The sequence below is a fragment of the Lonchura striata genome, chromosome 1, assembly GCF_046129695.1.
Source record: "Lonchura striata isolate bLonStr1 chromosome 1, bLonStr1.mat, whole genome shotgun sequence".
Lineage (NCBI taxonomy): Eukaryota > Metazoa > Chordata > Aves > Passeriformes > Estrildidae > Lonchura > Lonchura striata.
Genome location: NC_134603.1, coordinates 96,102,385 through 96,125,468, shown reverse-complemented (window position 1 = coordinate 96,125,468; position 23,084 = coordinate 96,102,385). Strand labels below are relative to the sequence as shown.

Sequence of the window (23,084 nt, the reverse complement as noted above, 5' to 3'; positions counted from 1 at the left end):
AAGTGCTGTCCACCAGGGTGAAACTCCCTCATGTGCACAAGCTCTAAATGTGATCTTTAAAGGTGATGACCACACTGCGGAGAAGGACAAGTTTTGGCAGTCAGTTGAGAAGGGGATTTTTCACTGTCAACACCAAAAGCTAGGAAATAGCCTCTGTTAGCTGGGTCTGCAGGAGAGTTGTTTCTCTTCCTACCCCACCACAGAGTTACCGTACATACTCACCTATTAACAGCCCCTGAGGAGGAAATAATATTTTAAAAAATCAGAGATTGGGCTGAATTGCAGAGGCCCCTTGTGAGTATACAGCTACATTGGTATAGTCTAGTGGTCTTCACTTTGCCTCTCCCAACTGTTGCATGAAAGATGGTAACTTAAAAAATGAATCCTTGTCTTGGTAGTGTAGCTCCCCAACAACAACCTCTTTTTCTGAGCCAGAGCTTCTGAAGTAAAACCGTTGTTCAATAACAGAGAAAGACCTGTCTATAAAGCTTACAGTAAGTGTTTTCAGTTCTTAAGTGAATTTATCTGGGGAAAAGAGGAACTAAAATATAGGATAGACAAGCACTGCATGTGACTGCTCATATGTGCTCTGTCTGTTTTGTCTTTTTTAGATGATATTCCTACTCCACCAGCACCATTTGATCACCGGATTGTCTCAGCCAAAAGGGTGGGGATCAGCAATTATTATAATGTCAATGAGGATGAAATTCTGGGAGGGTAAGTCAGGTGAAGTAAATCAACTTGGAAAGCAAGGCACAGATTTACAGCCAAGCACCCTGGGAGGTGAATGAAGGCAACATGCCCCACTAGAGCTGAAGTAATGAAAGTCCAAGCTCTTACAGTGCTTTATAGAGGGATGAAAAGAAGAGGCTGGTTTTATAGTGAAAGTGAATTTTGGCTTGCTATTTGGCACCAGCAGACTTGGCCTGTGTTTGGCATTGTTCTAGGCCAGCCAGATGCCCTCAGGCTTTATGACAGGGCTCCTAGGATACTGAAATGCTTTACCTCAAATTACAACCAGTAGTATGTTGAGACATACTGTAGTCTTCTTCCTCTCAGTGAGTCTCGCTCCTGAACACACATACTTATTTTCATATAGATTAGCAGGCTGATCTGACAGGCCATGGAATTACTTATCTCTCATGCTGACATTATTTAGGAGAGTGGGATATTGTAATTTTCATGGCAGCATACTCTTGGTTAAGGTTTTGTTTTGTCATGAAAACACAACCCTCCCATGGAGGAGAACGATGCAATGGAGAGGGGCAGATAATACACAGAAGTGAGCCAGTGTCCTTACAGCATATCCTTGATATTCTTGGGATTAGTCATTGCAGGTTATGAGGTGAGTATAATGAATCATACAAGTGTGGTAGCACCAGATAGAACAGTGTGTGATGTTGATGTGCCTAAATGAGTAATAGCAAGTACAATCTACACAATAAGATAGCAACAACAGAACAACTGAAATGAAAGCCAGTAGGGAAAGGATAATTTATGGTTGTTTATGTTTGTTTACCTATAGTTGTTACCATATGTTTATGGCTGTTTACACTTAGAGTTGACACCTATACCGCTGGATGATGTTTGTTTCTCCTTTTTTCTAGAGGGCGTTTTGGGCAAGTGCACAAATGTGAAGAGAAAGCAACAGGTCTCAAGCTGGCAGCCAAAATTATAAAAGCACAAGGTCCAAAACAGAAGGTTGGTAGAGAATGATATTAGTCTTTTGTTTCCCAATGGATCACACACTGTTCTTCAGCTATACAACAGGCCATGACCAAGTGTCTCACAAGCCATCACACTCTTAAGACTTGCTGGAATAACAATAATTCCAGTTTTATTTCCCTTCTCCTCCAAAACTTCTAGTAGCTCATCAATGTACTATATTGGGGGTGTTTTCTACTTCTTTTAAATATAATATTTTTTTTCTTTCTATTGCTAATTCTATTAGTGCTTTCTTCAATGGTAAGAACATTTGTCAGGTCTGTGACATAGTGTATTCCCTCTCAAGCACACTGTAGCCTTTGCTGCAATAACTTGATGTCAGTGGGGGCGATGCTGATAACAGACATGATCTGGACACCAGACATCAACACAAATACAGATGAGAGGAATTAGTCTGAGTTGTTTTGCAAACCTCTTGGCCATCTACAACTGGCTTTCACTGGAAAGAAAGGCATGCCATCCTTTGTGTGACATGGGTGTCATATAAGAGCATTCAAGAGTGGGATTTGTCTCAGGTAACTGGGGTTGATAAGGTATAGCTGTAGCCAAGCTGATCTCCAAGAATTCCTTTATGGTGAATGGAGAGAGACTGACATCCTCATTCAGCACGTCTAAAATAGTTGGGCTGAATGGAGGTACCAGTCTCTCTCCTCTGACTGCAAAGTTAAGTTTTGAGGACTGTCCTGGACTTCTCTCAGCTTGATTTTATACACCTGCATCAGTTTGAACAAAATCCTCCTCTGCTTCTCTTTTCCATTTACATCCCTAGGAGCCCGCTACTTGTCCGTGTGGGCTCTCCTCTTCCTTTTCCAGTAAATACTTTATCACTGAAATGTCCCACTCAAACTCTGACTTCAGTCCATTAGTTCCTATAGCTTTGACAATCTACTGCTGAAGGAGACCTGAGAAAACATGAAGATAACATAGATTTGCTTCAAATGTAGCTTACTTAGGAAAAAAGTATCTGAAGCAATACTCGTGGCTCTTTACAGGATGAAGTAAAAAATGAAATCAATGTCATGAACCAGCTGAATCACGTCAACCTCATCCAGCTATATGATGCCTTTGAATCTAAAAATGATATTGTACTCGTCATGGAATAGTAAGTGTGTTCTTTTCCTTTCTGTGTTTACTACTCTTGCTAGAATTGTCAATTTCCTTCTTGCTTTCTCCTGAAATGAGAAATAGAGCTTCTTACAGGTGGAAAATGCATATATGTTCTCATGAACAACAGAAAAAAAGGGGAATTTAAAAGTTTTCCTATGCAGACATTTTTGCATTTTTCCGGTAGTCTGCCACATTCCTGGTCCTGTAAAGCAACTGCTCCAATTGAAGATAGAGCTGTGTTACATATCTTTAATTTAATACTTTAATTTGTGTCAGCCAAGAAACAAACCTCTTAGAATATCTCCTATTCTGTGAGGCTAACAAGCAGACATTTTACACCAAAGAGGAGCCAGATGTGGTTGTTGTGCCTAATCCTTATGCTGGGTACCTGAAAGGATAAACCTGTTTTTTATGCTGGGTTATCAAGTTAATTAGGCACCTTAAACTCAGATTAAGCATATGTTCTCTTAAGGAAGCCAAAAAGACCAAATCTAAAACATTAAAATGTGTGGCAGAAGGTTCAAAGTTAGGTAAATTTGACTATTCTGGACATTCTCAGATAGTCCTCTGAATTTAGTCTATATGATTAATATATCAAAAAAGAAAAGTATCTGTGTACCTATGAACAGATAAGGTGGAGGCATATTGAAATGTGAAGAGAAATTAAGTAATTTTTGATGACTTTAGATAGTTTGAGCTTGACCTTTTGGATCCTGTGCCTCTTAAACTCCAATGGAAGAAACCACAGATTATATTGCAGATTCTCCATCATGTTGTCTTGGTTTTCCATGGAACATCATTAATTTCACAGTTACAAAATGAGAGCTCAAGACAGCATAATATTAAATTCCAAGATGTTCATGGTTTTCAATGGATGGGAGACTGGACTCTTAGGCCTAGAAGAGGTACTGGCCAATATGCATCAGAACTCAGATTTTAGGAAGTTCAGATTAGAGTACAAACTCATCTTACTGAACTTGACTGTGAATGATAAAAATAGTCAATAGGATATTTTCTGTATTAGTCTTTTTGTATGGGATGGGATTTGAACTTGATCACTGCTTTTTTGTCTTTTTCTCCTTAGTGTGGAAGGAGGAGAGTTATTTGACCGAATTATTGACGAAAACTACAATTTGACAGAGATGGATACAATCTCATTCATAAAACAGATCTGCAAGGGAATTCAGTACATGCACCAAATGTACATTCTTCATTTGGATCTCAAGGTAGAGTTTTGAGATGTATGTTTTGTGCAATGACAGCTGTGAAAATTCCATTCTTAATGGTAGGCAATAAAGCTTAGCAGATTCCTGTGGCAGGAACAACAAAGAGCCTTATTCTCCTTTCCTTATTTCAATGCATATTTACTTTAACCACATTGAGATCAGTTAAATTACTACAGGACTAAGTAAATTAGATGAAAATTGTGGTCATATGTCATCAAACTTCAGAGTACTTAAATTTTCCACAGACTGATTTAATAGATAGCCAGCAGTTGACTACAAATATGTTGCTATTTTTAATTTCAATACTTAGATCCCAAGATATTGTGCATATATTATTTAATTCTACTGCACAAGATGTATGTTTTACACATCACCTGTGGGGTGGCAATTGTCCTTGTTTTTTTTACTATGCAGAAAGGCATGAGTGAGTAGAACTAAATTCAAGGATCATTCAGGATCAATGTAAGCCCACACAATTTTCTGAGGACTACACTTAACTGCTGTTGTCATCAAAAGGTCTCAATAGATAGCCAGATTAAGGGAAAGTACATTAAAAAGTACTTTCTGAAATTAAAGGAATAAAAATGGTCAGTGGTTAATGTAACAAATATGGCTAGTGTAGCTGAAAGCCCAGAATAAGGTGGCAGATTCTCTACCGTGGACTTACGCATGCACAAGTACTCTGTGATGTACTTGCACATTTGTACTCTGGTCAACTGCAAATGGTCAAGTGACACCCCTTAGAAAACATTTGTTATTATATTTCATTAAACTGTACACTTGAGATGGCTCTTTTTCCCTTAGCCCAATATTTTTATTAAATAATGGACTTGTTTCTTACCTCTGTTTAGTGCAGGAATAAAATGGGATGATCTCTTTAGCTTTATGATGCTAGAAAGCTTCCTAGTGATCCCTGAGCTTTACAATACAATAAAAAGAAACAAGGAGTGCACAAGATGGTTTTCTCTTTGGTGAGATTTTTATAACAGCTGCTGTTTTTGGCTTATAATAACTGAGTTAATATAGTACATCTTTAATGTTGTTAGCATACTGTTATTGCAGTGGTTAAGGAAATGAGCAGATGCTTGTTGGGACCTGCTTCTGTAGCCGATTGATGACCAGACTTACTTTTCTCTTTCTCTATAAACATCCAGTTACCTAGAAACCTGTCAAACAGAAGTTCACACAGTTCTTTGGGACACATTAATTATGATCTTGAGATGGCACAGTTTTAATATGAGGTCAAATTGCTGACAAAAAGATACATATACAATCCAAGAAATTAATCCCAGAGACCTCTTTTCATGTGCTTGCCAGCTATGGCTTCTCCCTTCTGTTTTGCTTGTTCATAGATTGCTGTCAGTAACAAATGAGTTTGAGAAAGAAATGGAAGGAAAATCATCTTGATCATAATCATCCAGGACCTCAGAAACTATGGACATATGGTGTTTAAAAGTCCTACATGTAAAATGAATTAGTAACGGTGACAAAGGTTAACTAATGTTTTAAGTGTTGAGGGCTGTTCTGTTTCAAAGAGGACTCACTGAGCAACAAGACAGAGTAGCTATAAAAGTGCTGGCAGTGAATATGGGACTGTGCTTTAGGTATTTACATTTCAAAGACAATTGGCCAAATCCTTTTCTCAGTTCCTTCTGTAAGAATTTGGAGTAATTCTTGGAAGTTAATGGATTCCTGCCAGGAAAGTGAAGAGTAACATTTGGCCCTATGAAAATCCAGAAAAATTTAACCTGTGAATCCTATTTTTTTGCTAAAACACCTGAAAAAACCATAAAGTTGTGACTGGCTTAATATATTAATGTTCTATCTGACAGAACATTTGAGCACTCAGAAGTGTAAAGCTGTAAGATAATTGCAAAGCCCAAAAAGTTTAATTAAAAAAAAAATCATTGTGAGTTTATTAAGGTCCTTAAAATCACAGTGCAAACATCCTGAAAGCCCTCCTTGGAAGTCTGTGTTCCCTGTTCCCCTCCCCCTAATGAGTTCTTTTTCTGAACTGCTGCCTTATGTCAAATTGAAAAGCCATGGAGTAGAAAAAGCAGTTGGAAGGCACAAAATGCATGGCTCTGTTCACTGCGTGACAGCAAGGGGAGTATCTAGAGAGATCTGAAAAAGGAGGAGAGCAAAAGTGCTTATGAGATATTTGTACTGTTATTAGTGTTTTTCTCCCTACAGTTTACTAAAAGCCCGGTTTTTCATACTTGTTTCTCATTTAAGTTTGTTTTCTTTTTTTGTTTCTCTTGGCAGCCTGAGAATATCCTGTGTGTGAACCGAGAAGCAAATCAAATAAAAATTATTGATTTTGGATTGGCAAGAAGGTACATGCATGCGTTCTCACTAATCATAAATTAATTAGGAAACAATGAAAAGAGTCTTGCACCCCTGCAATTATGTATTTGATACATAATGGTCTTATGTACTTTTGTCCTGTTCTTAGGACAAATTTGTTTATTTTAACCAGGGATATCTTTCAATATGGGGTGTTTGGAGCTGAGTGAAAAAGATTTGTTCTGAAACCTTCTTTTCAGGTAGATGGTTGAAAGAGGGCTGATTTTCACTAAGAATGCATACAAGTATCTTATAACAGCTAAAATGGACAAAACCAGCGGTACATCTTTTCTAGTCTCTTGTCTCCAGTAGTAAGAGATTATTCAAAAGAGAGTGTAAGAAGATATCATTGAGGGCTCTTAAAATATGTCCCATGCTATATCCCTTTCTAGTTTAATTAGGTGCTATAACCTCAGTGAAGGATTTACTGGTTAAAAATTTCATGCCTGTGATATGGAGAAGTCCCAAAAGGATAGTAAGAGCTGCTCTGAGAAGTCCTTGAATTACGAATTTCTTCTTTTTTGTAGCAATTGCATTTTGTCCTAATATCATACAAAGCTTGAAAATACTTTTCATTCTACATAGGGGTATATTTCTTTTTAGTTTGTGCCTCTGTCTGTTCTTGTTTTCCCACTGAAATTTCTGTATTCTGTATTCTGTATTCTGCTTCAGGGATTCCCCTATGTGCTAAACTTAAATTGATGATGCAACATTAATAAGAACTGTAATTGATGTCCTTTGTTAATGTTTCCATTTCCTAGATATAAACCCAGGGAAAAACTTCGAGTTAACTTTGGGACTCCAGAATTTCTTGCTCCTGAAGTTGTGAATTATGAGTTTGTCTCTTTTCCTACAGACATGTGGAGTTTAGGAGTCATTGCTTATATGCTGTAAGTAGGATCCAGTATCTGCTTTGTAAGCTGTTTCCAGGTTGAACTGCGTCAGTCATCCAAGTTTGCTGTTATACTGGAAGAGTGAAAAACTGTGTACCCAAAATAGGAAGTGTAGACTTCTTTTCAGGTTCCATATTGAAAAATCTCTCCTCTTTTCAAATTGCCATGAACTTTTCATCTTTGTTTTTTTGCACATCTCTCAGGAGTGTTTGAGCATCACACTTCCAGAATAATGTAAGCTGCTTGGTAAATTCCCAGTGGTTAGTACAAGAGTGTTCAGAGATCTAGAAAATATGACCTACCATGAAAGACAGTAATGCTGGGTGTGTTAGAGAAGAGGGGTGATTATTTAAACATGTAAATAGATGAGAAAATAGGAATGGTCTGGAGACCTTCTTAGAGTGTAGTATTTTCTAAGTTAGGCCAGAGCGAAAGAACAATCTTATCTAGCACATTGGAGACCAGGTACAGGAAGAGGGAAAGACAGGAGAACTGAACATATTCCTTTTTACTTCAGCCTCACTGGATTGTCTCCTTTTCTGGGTGATGATGACAATGAGACCCTCAACAATATCCTGGCCTGTAACTGGGATTTTGAAGATGAGGAATTTCGAGATGTTTCTGATGAGGCCAAAGATTTCATATCAAAGCTTCTCATCAAGGAAAAATGGTATATAATCCTGTATCTTTGAAATGTGTATTTCATGCTCTCATGACACATTTGTGTCACTGTGCTGTTCCACTGAAGTTTTTTATGTTACATTCTGTAGTATAATGATACTTCATTGACATTGTTCATTGTATCCATCAAATGCTCTGAAATTACATGAATACATTTTTGCTGTGAAACAAAACTTAATTAATCTGTTGTCTGTCATACTGTTCTGAAATGACAGCATTGCAAGATGGCAGAATACATGACCTGTAGCAGATAATTGCTGAATTCTGAGATTCTGGGAAAAACTCTTAATAGCATTCTGGTTTTCCTCTAGCTGGAGATTAAGTGCAACTGCTGCCTTAAAACACCCATGGTTAACAGACCACAAGCTCCACAGCAGACTCCAGGTCCCTACATTTAAATATCCTTGTGCATCTACTGTTGCCCTCTTGTGCTGCCACATCACTTTGCTTTGACATTTTTCTTAACTTCGTTTGAGTCTGTTGCTGATTCATTTCTTGCCACTGTGAGCCACATGTGTCCCACTGCTTTTTTTTAGCTGTTAGAATTTGCATGCTATCACTTGCTCATCAGTTCTTGCATGTCTGGGTGGAAATATAAGATCCTGCAATGCTGTGTGTTGCTGAGTGGATCAATTTCTTATCAAAATGAAAATATTTACAAAATGAGCACTGAATTATCATATGAAAAGGATTTTCCAGCTGGGGATGATTCTTATTCCTACTTTGAAAACCCTTTCAGGCTCTCCTGAAGATCCCCCTGAGTGCTGTTTCATCCTACCTCTTCCAAAAATTATACCTTCCCCAACAGAACTTGAAACTTGACCTGGTGCACACCTTGGTACATGGGCACCTTCTTGCCCTTCAGTGGTAGCCAGCTTAGTGGCCAACACAGAAGAAGTTATTTGTTTAATTCAGTTGGGCTCAGCTGGAGGAGCAGCAAGGTTTTAAATCACTTAGGTTATTCCTGTGTCAGTAATTTTTGGAGATTCACGCTATTGGTGACACCTCTGTTGGCTGTTTCTAAATGAACCCACTCTGTGGTTTAGTGGTTCACAAGGGGATAATTTTAAACAGGTTTCAGAATTTTTACAGCATTTGAAGTGCAAGATTCACTTCTTCCTTTGCAGGCAAAACACTTCTGTTTCAAATACGTCAAGGTGCATTTTCATATACAGCCATCATTAAGTTTTTAATTAAGAATTAATGAATAGATGATATTTTTAATAAAAGAATCTTATTAAAATAAAAGATTATGATGATAATCACGCAGAGGTAGCCCTACTGATAAAGCAGTGGGATGGGCTGAGTAGCATCTTGTCAGCTCTGTCCTTGCAAGATGTTCTCATTATAGACTAAGGATAACCAGAATTACTATAAAATAGGATACAAAAAAATCAAATAAAGTACTCTTAATTTTCACTTAAACTTAGTTTTTATTGTAAACTCCCGGAACAGCAATGCCCATGAGATTATTAGAAGATTTGTAAGTTTGTGTGCACAGTCAAAATATGAAAGTTTGTCATAGTTAATGTATCTTCAGAGGTTTTTGTAGGATATAATTTGATTCTTTTATTTGGGCTCCAATGAAGCTCTTATTTCTGCAATCTGGGGAACAGACAGTCTTTTCCAAATGCTGCAAGAACACAAACTGCTGTCCTTCCTATCACCAGGTTTTTTTCCCTCAGGAAACCCTACCCAAATGCAAGCCTTATAGCTCATGTTGTCCTTTGCATCTTCTCCCACAATGTATTTTATTCATACTTGTGCTTTGCAAAATAGCTTCACTAAACATGCCGATGTTGCAGTGTTCTTCTGCCACTACCTTAAATAGAAGTTAGCTATGATTGCTCTTCAATTAGTGCTCCAATAACAGTATCTTATTTTTTTTTTCCCTTAGAAAAAGGCTAAAGGTGACTGTGTGTCTCAAGCACCCCTGGCTCAATAACCTCTCTGAAAGAGCTGCCAAACAGAAGGTTTGTTTCAGGTCCCAAGTGTTCCTTCAGATGTAAAAACTGTAGCCCCTGTGGAAGGGATTAGTGGACAGCTGAAAACTTTGGGTAGTCCAAAGAGCACGATCCAAACTGCATTCACCACCACCATCCTTGCTGATGTCTGGAAAGCATTCAAAATGTAAACTGGCTCTATTACTTATACCAAGTAACAGCAATGTGCAAAATAATTAATGGGTATGGAGTAATATGTGCTGCAAACCCTGGCCATTTTAGAGGGAATGGTTATGCTCCCACTGGCTCTCATGGGGCAGGGATTTCACCCAATAATTTTTCAGTGTTGAAAGCTTTTGGGTTTTCATGCTGTGGTTGGAAGTACTGTTTAAAAAGGGTAGAAATATGAAAAATAATAACTTTTTAGCAGAGGCACGAGCCAGACCCTCAGGGCAGCTTGACTAACTACAGTGAAATCAAAGCAAGGTGACCCCTAAAAGAAGCTGCTCTGCACGTCTAAGGACCCACTTCTGACAGGGCACTTGCCTTCCCTGTTAGCAACCCAAGCGAGTTTGACAGAGCATCTCTCTGTCCTTTTTCCCTGGCTCCTTGTCTTTGCCCTTTCATTAGCAAACAGTTCATTAGTGGTTCTCAGGCTGGCTTGGTTGCCTCCCCTGGGGATCAGGCAGACTCAAGTCTGCTCTTTTTTTCTGTCCCTGGTCTTTGACCAGTGCATACTCACTTGGCCCCTTTGAAATTGCACTGCCTCAGGCGGTGCAGTGTCTCCATAAATCAATACCCCAATTCCCACCACCACTTTCACCAATTACCACAAAAATTGGTGGCTCTGTTCAAGGACCAAGGGAAACTGCTCAAAGGTTCTGGAGGCCATCTCTGGGCAAAACTCAGTGGAGGATCAAGATGTGAATTAGGCTGAGAACGCACACATACACCGTAAAACCACTTCCTTTTAGTAGTGCGTCATGGGTAACAACAGGATGCCAAAACACCACTTGCCAAAAGGCAAGTTTTTAATGGTGCCATCATTTATCATCTGTTTGGTAGGAGTGATATATCGGCCTTTTTTTGCAACAAGTTTTTTAAAGGAACATGTGGAAAACACAGTATTGTGAGAGGTTGAAATTTTTGTTCTGACTAAGTAAGATTAGAGCAGATTTTATACAGTGTGGTGTAGTAACAGAGAAGGTAATTATCTTTACATGAGCTATTTCAGAGACATGAAGATGCCTTTCAGTGCATAGAGTGGAAACCAGTAAGAACTAAAGTACCATTATTACATCCTACTTGCTCTCTGAAGCCATGTAACTTCCTGATATGGTAATATCTGAATATTGGCTTCTGGAGTAGAAATCCAGTGGAAATTTATACCTCTTTGTGATCCTCAGTATTCACACTTACTTCACTGGTGCTGAGACAGATTCCATGAAGCTTTGATCCACTCACCTGTGTGCTTCTACACAGTAGATTTCTAAACAGGTTTTCCAGCCCTGTAGTGTTTGTATCTGGATTTCCCATTTCAAGCCACTAACTTGTGGCAACAAACACAACAACAAAATGGTGAAAATTCTCCTCTGTAATGCAGGAAGCACTGTATTACACAATTTTCTGTTACAACCAAAGTCAACTTTAAGATAAATTGGCTGTCCAACAGCAGTCAAAATTATTTTTAAATAAACTTTTAATAGCTTTGTAACATAGCAACCTACCCATGATCTAACTTGCAGGAAAATCTGGTTTTGGCTTTTGCAGTGTTATTTCCTTTGTGTGTGTTTTTCTTTTTGGAGTTTATTTGAGTTTACATAATGAGTGGATCTAAAGTCATAGCTGTGCTTTATTTTTAAAGAATCCCTTTAGCTATTTTTATCAGGCAAGTAGTATGGTTACCACATTTAACCCAAAATAATGCACTCAAGTGCCAGTTGATTTAAACCTGGATTATAAATGCTTGCAGTGGTAACACAAATAAATGGAGAGGTTTGCAGCATGTCTTTGCATACCATGATCTATGTGACAAGAGAGGTAAAAAACTCAGAGTAGCTGCATTTAAAGAGATCCTTCCAGGATCAATTATCCACTTAACAAAGAAGCCTTATCTTTTTAATATTGTATATAACATTTCACAGAAAAGGTGGCTGTGAGAATCCTTTGTAAGCAGGAAGCTTCAGTGCTGCTTTCTTTTCTTTTTGCACAAAGAAACCACCGTGTGGTCATCCCAGAACACTTAACCAAATGAAAAAAATATACTGCTGAATTAACTGGATTCTTGTTTTGTTTATTTTGCAGAAAAGCTGCTGTGTGGTTACTGCTGCTAAGAGATTTGAAAATATCAGCAGTCTCGGTGCTTTAACCCCCTGCCATGACTGAGACTTCTACTAAATGGACCAACAGCACTTTAGTTGCAGGACGAGTCCCAGTTTTGTGGAGCTGCTTCTTCTCTATTCGACTGTTAAAAGAAGGAAAGTATTTCTCTGGGTTGCAGGAAGAAGTTTCTTCTGAAGCAGCATGTTCTCCGTGCCTGCAAGTGCTACAATAGCTTGGTTTTGTAGCAAACTTTTCTCTATCTAGTCTTATATCCTCAATTATTTATCAAAGGCTCCTTAAGATTTAAATTATCATGTAAAGTTAACTGTTTCTCATCTGAGCCCAGAAGGCAATCTGTCACTATGTTATATCTGTATCCAAGGTTCATTTGACACTGGAGTCAAATAATTAAAAACCCCCAAAAAACCTAAAAAAATTGCAGGAAATTTAAAGCTGCCTTCGGTAGAAGATTTCAAGTTTATTTTTCCTGTCACACTAAAATGAGTTAAGGATTAGCTCAACCAGAGTTAAAGCCATGTTAATGTAACACCAGTGGAAGGGAGAGATGAGGCTTTCCTTGTGTATAGGTGAATTTGCTGCAACTGTGGTACGGTACATTTCAGGATTTTTCAGCCTGATGAATTACTGCCTGCTGTAAATACACTTGGATTAATTAAACAAGAAGGAGAACAAGGCACTATTTACTTGTACCCATGCAGACCCTGTTCTCCAAAATGCAAATATAATATTTTAACAGAGGGTGATTTTATATCAGTTAATCTGTTTAATGCTAATTTAACTGATTAGGACCACTGGCAAAGAGGGGAGTCAGTGCTTTGCTCATCATAACCTCTGAATACAGGCTCAAGTAAAAATCCACTATATTTCTAAAGTTTTCTTATGTTTCTTCCAAGCCTTTCTGATTCTTAACTAGGTAAAAAAAATCGGAATCAGAACAGCTGAATTCTTCACCTGAAATTTTTTTATTATGGCTCATCTTTAAGTGAATCTAAGTTGCCAAGGCTTGAAGTTAAAATAATGAGACTCCCTGCTGTATATGGCATTCGTGCTGCTTGGTTTCAGAACTACATAAATGCAAATTGTAATGAGTATTTTATTTAATCATGCTATTGTGGTGTCTTTGCATTGTTTTTGATTAATCCAGTTCTGATCAAACCACATATTAAAATAGCTATGTCTATATATTTAGCTATGCATTTCATATGTTTATCTATTTAAGTTCTGTCTTTTTAAAAAAGGGATCAATATAAAGACAAAACAGTATTATTCACCACCACACAACGACTTGCTTCTTACACCTTTGTCCTTTCTGGATAGCATTCATTTGAAATAAAAAGGGGCCCATTAATGGGACATCATGGCCATCACACTCTCAACAGCCAGTTTGATCCAGTGTTTTAAAATCATTGTAGTACATCCCTTAAAACTTCTTCTTTAAATGAACTGGGTTTCTTACAACTGTGACATCTTAGTAATACTGATGTGTTGCAGCAGAGGTTGCAAATACTGCTATCACACATTGACACACCATGCAACTTCTATATGATATAGAGCACTGCCACTTTCAAATCCTCATCTGTAGGCTTTACTAAAGTGAACTTTGACAAGCAGAAATGGAATTTCTTTGGGAAATGGCTGAGCTGTCTCAAAGCAAGAAAATGAGCATATGACTTATAGGTAGAATCTGGGCTGCTTGTTTTTAGTCACCATTTATATTTGCCTGGTCAAAATGAATAGAAAAGTTGGCCTTCTGTTAGGACTGGAGTTCCCACTCCCACTCCAAGATATTGTAGCTTCTTGTACAGTAAACAACTCAATGGTCAGACTAAAATGCAGCAAACCATTTTGGAATTACAGGATCTCATTATGCACTTTAGTGCCATTGTTGTAGAATTGGATCAGGGTTTTGTTTTTCCTTTGGTAGATTTTACATGGATAAATTGTGCGTAATTTTGAATCTTATTAACTATACTAAAATAATAGTGTGACTACAGTCTTTTCTGCTTAGTTGCTCAGTTGAATTAAGAGGATTTATTATTTGTTGATATATACATCTGAGTAGTAATTAAGAGCTTAGTGCCATGAAGATCAGCCCAGTGTTAGAGTGTGTTGCACTGAATCAACCACAAATCCTCCAGGAGCTGTAGCAAAATGTGGCCTCTCTTGAGCACATCCCCCAAGTTCATCTGTACAGTGCTCTGACAGAAATAGGAATGCATGGAAGGATAGAAGAGCTGGATATATTTCCCCCACCTTGAGAATTTAGGCATGAGTTGTAGAGGGAACCCCACAGCAGCCTCTGGCTTGTACTTCTGGGCAGCGTGCTAACACAATTTAGGCATTTAAATTCCATTCTTCATAGCATGGATAATGGTGGTCACACTCTAGAGTCTTGTCTGTAAATTGTCCCACTGTTTCATTCTTGGAACAGCTCATGCAGTAGGGGCTGAATTTCACGAAGGGCCAGTCAGAGGAGGCTGGACTGAGCAAGTCTCTGCAGTGACTGAAGGTGTCATTTGGTGCCCAGGGTTAACCCCAAGTGGGCCTGCAGGTGTCCATTGGAGGAGCAAAGAATACCGAGTGCACTTCTGCTTTTTGCTCCACAGGTGCTGGATCTGCAGCACTGAGTCGAAAGGGAGGTGCCTTACCTAGGGCCTTACTGTCACCAAGGGTAAAAAATGATACTGCTGTGTAATCATCACTGCTGTGTATATAGAAATGTGCCTGAGAAAAATGTCTTCAGAGATGTTCATTTGTGTCTTGTATCCACCTCAACATGAGGAAGAGCTAATTCTTTACATTGAGGGTGGCAGAACACTGGAACAGGCTGCCTAGGGAGATCATGGAGTCCTCCCTCTGGAGATGTTCCAACCCCTGCTTGATGTGTTCCTGTGTCATCTACCTTAGATGGTGACCCTTAGCTACCTTAGGTGACCCTTGCCTAGGCAAGAGGGTTGGACTGGATGATCTCCAGAGGTCCCTTTCAACCCTAAAAATTCTGTAGTTCTGTGATTCTGGGATCTTTCCTGGCTGTTGTAATTTTAATAAATTATAGATTGAGATAGATTCTTTTAGTGGCTTCCTAAATGTGTCTCATTGCACATTGACCAGCATGCTGTTTTGTGTGTATGCTCACATATGCAAGGTTGATTTGAGTTCTGTTTTACTTTGCCCTACCTCTGGAAACATTCTAGGGTGAGTTGGACAGGCATGTAGGCAACCTGATCAAGTGGGAGACCTCATTTCTCATTGGAGGAAGGTTGGACTAGATGACTTTTAAAGATCCTGTCCAACTCAAACTATTCTATTATTCTATGATTTTATGATTTAAGTATGTTCTGTAATGACTAATAGCTAAGTCCTGCTGTGTTAAAAAATTGTTTTGACACATCATAATTTATTTTCTACTAGGTCAAAATACTAAGGCTACTAGGGTCTAATAAGTCGCCTACATCTGTGTGAGTTTGCTTATTATTTTTGCTACGTTTTGGCTTATGTGGTTGCATTTGGAGACTGTGAATTGCTGTGTTGTGAGCAAGTTTGGGTGTGAAAGGCACTGTTCTAGCTGCTTTTATTCCATTTAGCTGTATACTCACGGACAGACAGGGATGACTGCAGGTACCTCAAGAGTGGTATAGAAACATCAGTTCTGATGGGAGGGATGAAGTGCCCAGATGCAGTGCTTGTTTTGTGCATTCTTCCTGATCCTAAGAACATGACAACTCATAAGAATCTGGCACTCATAAGAATCAGGACATTATCCTTCCCACTCCTATAGATGCAGCAGGTATACTGGATGCCAGATATACTAGAGTAGTCTAAGATTGACATAAAGATTAGAAGCAAATATACTTGGTACAAGATCGGACATCAGTGGTTTTTCAACCGTTTATATGTTATATATCCTGATGATTATGAAATGGGTAAGAACCTCTTCTGCAGAAAGATCACCATGCTATCATGTCCATGTTTGTGAATGCCTGCAGCCAGTTACTCCTCTGGGTAACTCACAGCATAAGCAGTTGGCAACCTGGACAATCCACTCTGGAGATTACAGGAGCAGCTGCTTTTTAATTTTGTTTTGATATTACCTCTAATGTCAGAAGCTGAATAAAGTTAAAGCCAAGCTAAATTCTTGATTCCAACCAGAATAACATGGTAGCTCACAGAAATAAATAAGGGAAGTGCTAGATCCACCTTTTGTGATGTGAGTAGTAGAAAAACCCCAAGTTTAACCACCCCACCCCACCTTCCTTCCAAAAGTATCTACTTTGCACCAGTCAGTCCTGAGCAGTAAAAATAAAAAGAACCTTAATATTTTTAACAGTGAAGAAATCTCAATGAAGAAACAGTTTTTCTGCAGTGGTTAAATTGCTGCAGTAAAAATCTAGTTATTTTAGCATTTTCAGTTTAGTGCCGACACTATAAATCACTGACAACCTCTTTCAGCAAAATGCCCCCCACCAGGAGCTGTGAGAAACGAAGGTGTTTGTCAGCTCTTCTCCACTGATAGAAACCTGGAATCACTGAATTCCCTTCCACTGGATCCAGTGAGCAGGGCAATTCTTAGCTTTTGGACTTTTGATGTGTGGTAAGGGATGGAGTTTTGCACCTAGAGTAGTGATGAATGGATGAATGAGCACCGATGCTTCAAACTCCTTCTAGGAGGATGATGCATCTTCACATACTACTTTTATCACCAATACATACTTGTTCTTGTGTCTCCTGTGTACAAAACTAAACACTGCATGAATCCATTTAGGAATGCTAGACTGTTTCACCTTCCATGAAGGCTTGGTAGCTGAACAGCTTACTACCTGTTTCAAACTTAGATGAAGACTAGTAGAGATGATGCTTTGTAAATATGTTTTTAGCTGCATCTGTAGAGTTAGTGATCTCATTTTGGTGTGGCAGAACTAATGTTTGTGTACCCCATGGCAACCTCCCTTGAATTTAGAGGACAGGCATGTGGCAACGAAATCATGAAGCATGTGAATTTTCATGTACCTTATCACTTTGGTTTGCATATCTGATTTTGTAGATTAACTCATGTATCTCTGGTATGTGTTCTTTTGTGAAGACCATGAAGCAATCTTGTAAAAATATGAAAGAGGAATAAATGCTGATTTTGTTTACTCCAGGGTTTTTGTTTGCTGTATTTAATGTGCCTGTCATTTATATTAGTGACAGAAAGGACTGTAGCTTTTTTCACAACTGCTATCTCTAGACACATGAAGAGAAAAGTAATTTCTATTGAAACAAATGTACCTACATCAAAGGTTGGCTCAGGCTCACAGTTTGTACTCACTCCTTGTAAGAAAACCTTGACTCTCTCTGCAAGTAACTGGGACTTGAGATGCTCTTGACTACAGTCTTGCTGGAAGTTCTTAAGACCAGGTTACTATGGAGGAAATTAGAAATTACTGAAATTTCTGGTGTTTGGTCACTCAGGAGACCTGGTGTACTTTTCTCCCTAATTTGTCCCTCTTGCACCACTGGCTTATTCAGTGTTGCCGTCTGGGAGCTGCACTTTAACCTTATGCCATCTAGGCATTCATCGACTACCAAAACAGTCTGGGATCAGAATTATTGTTTCCTGCAGAGTTAAATCAAACTTCAAGTGGGCTGGCTAGTGAAAAAATAATGAGCGGGAGTAAAAATTGACAAAAAGGTTACAGGGTAAGAAATCAGGAAGCAACCTCTGAAGGACACTGGCCTATATTCAGTAAGTAGAATTTTTTCTGGCTGTTCTACCCACAGCTCTGGTTGCAGAACTTGAGAAACAGGTCACTATACTTCAGAAACAAATTTGGCTTCTTACACTGGAAGATTCTCATTTAACACCAGCCTGTATTTGATAAGCCTGAGGTTCATAGGTGTAAGATTTAAGTGTGCACCTTCCTGATTAAGCTGCAAGCTAAATCAACCAAAGGATTGCATTTATTCCCCAGAGAGCTCAGTGATTCTGTCTGATGTGGAACAAAGTCATCACAATCTGGCTGGCAGGGCTTGGGGCCTGAAGGAATCAACAAAATAATGATTTTACAATAACCAAGCACAGGACATGCAGCTGCTGCCCTTTTAGAGCTGCCCAAGGCAGCCCCAAGACCACCAGCCATTTCAACAGGAGTCCAGGCTGGCTGGTGAGCCCAGCCAAAACCTGTGCTTCAGCATCTGTCCACAAAGGACACTGGGGAGTTCAGTAGGTGTCTGAAAGACTTCCAGGGTGATGGCCCAGGGTGAGTTCCTATGCATGACCAGGCCTTACACATTTACTCTTCATTGGCCTTTCTTTAAACCTGTTGCTGTGTTTTAGTTTTCACTGCCTTTGATCCTAGTGTAGGAGTTGTTGTTCAGAAAATATTAACATCTGTGCCTTAAAACTGATGAGGAAGACTTTGCTGTTGTGCTTTGGTCCTCTCAACAGCTCCTGCTAAATGTATGCTGCTGCCAAAAATAAAATAAACAGGGCTAAAATAATGCTCAACTCCCTCTATGTGTCTGTAAAGCAGCTCCACACTTTTAAAATGTGTTCCCTAAGTTCATGTGGTTAAAAATATGTTGACTACAGGAAAAAAATCCAACAAGGGACATTCATAATTCTTCATTAATTAATAGTCAGCCATTTTTCTCCCCCAATTATTTCAAACACCTGCTCACAGTAAATTTCCTTTGCAGTTTTTTAGTGCTATGTTAATATTACCCAGAACTTGGAAACATACACTAAGCTTCTCTTATTTTTAATTATTTTCAAATTAATTTTAATTTTCTGAATATTTTCAGTGCTGACCATTCATTCAATAAAACTGAATTTTAATTTTAATTTTTTTTTTTCTGTAAATGCCTCCTAAACTTTCCAGAGAAACTTTATGGGCTGTTTTAATGAAAGCTTTTGGAAAAGGGACTGGATATTTCAAAATTCCTCTCTTGAAGCCTCCTCATCCAAAAAGAAGTGGGCGAGGGGAAATCACTTCATCTGGTGACTCACATCTCTTGCATGCAAGTAGGAATTCACCCAGGAGAAGAGCCATCTTGTATTTGGAGTGCAGGCTCTTCTGGGTGCAACAGCAGGGCCACCACCCCCAGCAGCACCTCTCCTGTGCTGGGTGAGCTGTGTCCACCCCCAGGCTTCCAGCCTGTGCCCATCTTCCGTGGCTGCACAGTGAGCATCTGTGCTGCCACCACAGACATCAGGCTGTCCCCAGGGCTCAACATACTGCTGCCTCTTGGGGACACAGAGCAGCCAAAAGGAAGGGAGGGTGAAAGTTATTCCTTTCCAGAGCTGTCCACTCCTCACCAGCTGATCTATATGCACGTCCTCTCTTTGCTTGGGGTGCCCACTCACTGTTTCTTAAGCTCTGATCTTTGTCTATCTCCACGACTTATGTAGGTGTGACATCTGACCACTGTAAACAGATCGGGGCAAACAACTTTCAGGATGATCTCGGTCCTCCCATAACATGAACATTTTCATGGAGGGAGTACCGAGACACCCCTGCTCTGAACCTGGAATGTGTTCACCCCATTTCAGTCTGTGTGGTCGCAGGGGTCAGGGATAATTTAGAGACAGGTGGCGGGGTCCTGCCTTGTAAAAATGTGGTGGCCTCATTGTGTCAACTCACATTCCTGCTGCATCACCCTGTCACCTGCTACTTGTGCCCCTCCGCTTTGTCAAGCAGTCCATATTGGGTTTCTAATCCCTCATGGACAAAGCTCGTGTCATGGGTAACACTGGGGAAGCCAAACCACCAGATTGCTGAAAGGAGGTATTTAACTGTCACTGACATTTGCGAAGTTTCTTCATTTTGCTTTTAGTTTTATTTTTGTTATGGTTCACTTGTGCAGATTTAAGAAATATCCCTTGCAAGGAGCTTTCATCTATTCTGCTCTTAATCCCTGTTGATGCCCATGTTCTATGGAACAGAAGAAGCCTTCTAATAGTAGGAATTAGTTGATTTTTTTCATCTTTGCCCCAGTGAAAGTGCTGTCTCAGAGCTATTCAGATGGCCTGAAATGTTAGACTTAGTCCCACAGGCATTTGTAGTCAGAGCAAACAGCAATAGGGACTGCTGTACGTTGTGTCCTGACTGCGGACATCTTCCTGAGCTGGGACCAAAGCTGTCAGTCAGTCAGTCAGTCAGTCAGTCAGTCAGACAGACAGTCAGTCAGTCAGTTCCCCAGTACCACCAGGGCGAACTGGTACCAGTGGGAAGGCGATGTCCCCATAATGGGGAGCATTTCAAGGGATGATGCGTGTGTCCGATGCCTGTTCCCTTGGCATGCCCGGCCGGGCGGGGAGCCCGGGCGGTGGCGGTGGCCGCGCAGGGCTGGTGGCACCGCGCAGGGCTGGTGACACCGCGCAGGGCTGGTGACACCGCAGAGCGCTGTGACACGGCGCTGTGAGGGGCCGGCGTGCCCACCAGAGGCCAGCATTGCTGCTCGGGAGCTGCCGCAGCGGCTCTGCCCCTCCTTGCAGGGGATGCTCCGGGAAGGCGCGGTACGCGCTGAGCTGCCGGCGCCGGCTGCGTCATGTAGCACAGTGGCACTCCCAAATCCCGTTTAGGGACCACCGTGCCAACCCATGCGTGTGGAGGCGGGTGACCTTTAAAATACCTCTGACTAATAAACCGCTATTTATTTGCAGGGAAAATCTGCTCTAACCATAGCTTTTAACCTCTCCCCATCCTTAGCCTGTTCTTAGCACACCGAGCAGATAAACACAGGGGAGTGCCTGAGGTATGGTGTCAGAAACAGGTTGGAGAGTTTGCACCATGTGAGGCTGGCCGGGGCGACTGTGGGCAAATGCACAGCGCAGCTGGGAGTGCTCCTTCCTTACTGCCCCTTACTGCCATTTTACATCATTCTCCCTCTGGCAACAGCACTGCTTCAGGTCGCCTGCAGAGCGCAAACAGAAAATTGGTGTCATTTGGGATTTGCCTGTAAATCAGCTGACAGGAGTAGAGAAACATGAAGAAACTTGCACACTTCTGCCATAAATAGAAATTTATATAGGATATGGTTTGTGTGTTGAGAAAGAGATCCTGCAAGAGCCTAACATATCAAGTGAGACCATAGGTACTTCTCTGCTGCCTTGAATGGAATGTGAGAGAATTAGACAACTACTAGGGTTAGTTCTTTGTGTACTATAATACTCAATCCTCCTTGGCCTGTGCACAAAAGTCTTGTTTCTGTCTTGAAAAAACAAGAATGGAGGTCCTAAGTTTCATAATGTTATAATTTCTTTATTCATATGGAAGCAGAATGATTATTGATTAATTAGAAACAGAAATTTAAAGATCAGAGATCTTTGTGATGGCTTCATCTGATCTTCAGTGACACATGACCTTCCCCAATCAATTTCTTCTTGCATTATGGAACATTTGAAAATAAAAAAATCTTACTTCTTGTCTGATTTTGTTCACCTTCTAGCCATTGGTTCTTGCTTTACATTTGCCAAACTGAATAAAGCCCTGCTAGAAAATGCCTTCTCACCTATGTACTTCTAGACTGACTGTCCAAGCCCTCACTCTACCTTCTCTTTACAAAATGTAGGGTTGACTCTTCATGTCTTTCACCACAAAACATAAAATATGTTCTCAAAAGTCTCTTTTTTATGTGTATGTTGGTTTTCCAAAACCATTTTTATTCTGTAGGCACTGTAATGCACAATAGCCAACCAGGAACTGTCACCTCAGTGTCAGCTAAACCAGGAGCATGGGGTCCTTCCTATTAATTCCTCATTTGTCCCTTCCCACATCCTTGATCACCATCAGCCTCACTGGTTGTTAGGCCACTAAATTTTGGCTATGACCTCCAGATTACCAGTGACTGGCTTTCCCTGCTAGTCAGGACAGAAGTCCACAATCAACCCCTGTGTTCCTTTGGTATCTGGTTAACAACATTACTACACAGGTAGCAGTCACTGGACTCCAGAAATAATGTCATTTTGCACTCACTTCTCTCTACATGCCACTTGAAGACTCTATGTGACAATAGTGTCTCAGGTCAGTCCAAAGGTTTTCACCTCAGTCCTCAAAAAGCTGGAGCTACATATTCTTTCAATCAAAGTTCAAATAAGAAAAAAAAAAATGTTAACAGAGAAGACTTGTTATGGAAATACAGCATGAATAAGACAAGGCCCTGTTTGTGAGGGTTAAGGGATGGCAGGCATTCACAAGTATTATGGGAGCAAAGTAGAAATAATTCAGCCTTAAGAAAAGTCAGGAATCTGATTTACTGGAAGCACATGATGCTGGTGGAGGTATGAGCAAAGGACCCTGTCAGTATCGTGTTTGCCCAGAGGATTTAGCAGAATTTTTAGAAGCAAAGGCATAAGAGAACTGAGACAAAATTAATCTGCTGTCATTCATTCTGGTCTTCCAAGACATAACTAAAGCAGAATCATTTGCCTATACAGTTTACAACCCCAGTACACAAAAAAGACAAAGGCAGCAGGAGAACAGGCGTGCAAAGTTCTTGACCTGAGTCCACTCCTCTTGCAGATTTGGTCACACATCTCCTCTCCAGTCCTGTCTCAGCAAGCTACATTCCCTGATGCTGACCACAACACATCCACAGAAACCCCTGCCATCCGGGTGTGCTGCTTCACCAGTATGTGAGCATTTCCCAGGCTTTCCCGAGCAGAACCTGATCTTGGGCAGGAGGTCACTGCCAACCCAGCTTAAGCTGACAGAGAGCAGCATAAATTTGTGGCATGGACAGGGAATGAGGCCAGCTGCCTTGAAAAAGGAGAATGTGAGCCCCAGCAACCCAGGGATGAATCTGGTTGAAGATTAATGGGTAAAAGGACAGCAAAAGGA

The 23,084-nt window shown here is 40.1% G+C and overlaps 1 protein-coding gene across 4 annotated transcripts in view; it reads left to right on the top strand.

The window, feature by feature from the left end:
• MYLK4 (myosin light chain kinase family member 4) overlaps positions 1-17,404 on the top strand; it is a 60,451-nt gene extending 43,047 nt beyond the window's left edge. The window contains exons 5-14 of one of the 4 annotated variants that reach the window (XM_021530569.2): positions 612-717; positions 1,608-1,701; positions 2,718-2,827; positions 3,917-4,058; positions 6,324-6,394; positions 7,166-7,294; positions 7,815-7,967; positions 8,290-8,362; positions 9,876-9,951; positions 12,226-17,404. In XM_021530569.2, the coding sequence (XP_021386244.1) occupies positions 612-717; positions 1,608-1,701; positions 2,718-2,827; positions 3,917-4,058; positions 6,324-6,394; positions 7,166-7,294; positions 7,815-7,967; positions 8,290-8,362; positions 9,876-9,923 (926 nt within the window). In that variant the 3' untranslated portion in view covers positions 9,924-9,951; positions 12,226-17,404. Of the gene's footprint in view, positions 1-611; positions 718-1,607; positions 1,702-2,717; positions 2,828-3,916; positions 4,059-6,323; positions 6,395-7,165; positions 7,295-7,814; positions 7,968-8,289; positions 8,744-9,875; positions 9,952-12,225 lie in introns of those variants that run through there. The other 3 variants (XM_021530570.2, XM_021530567.2, XM_021530568.2) reach the window with 3 other exon arrangements.
• Positions 17,405-23,084: the final 5,680 nt, after the last annotated feature.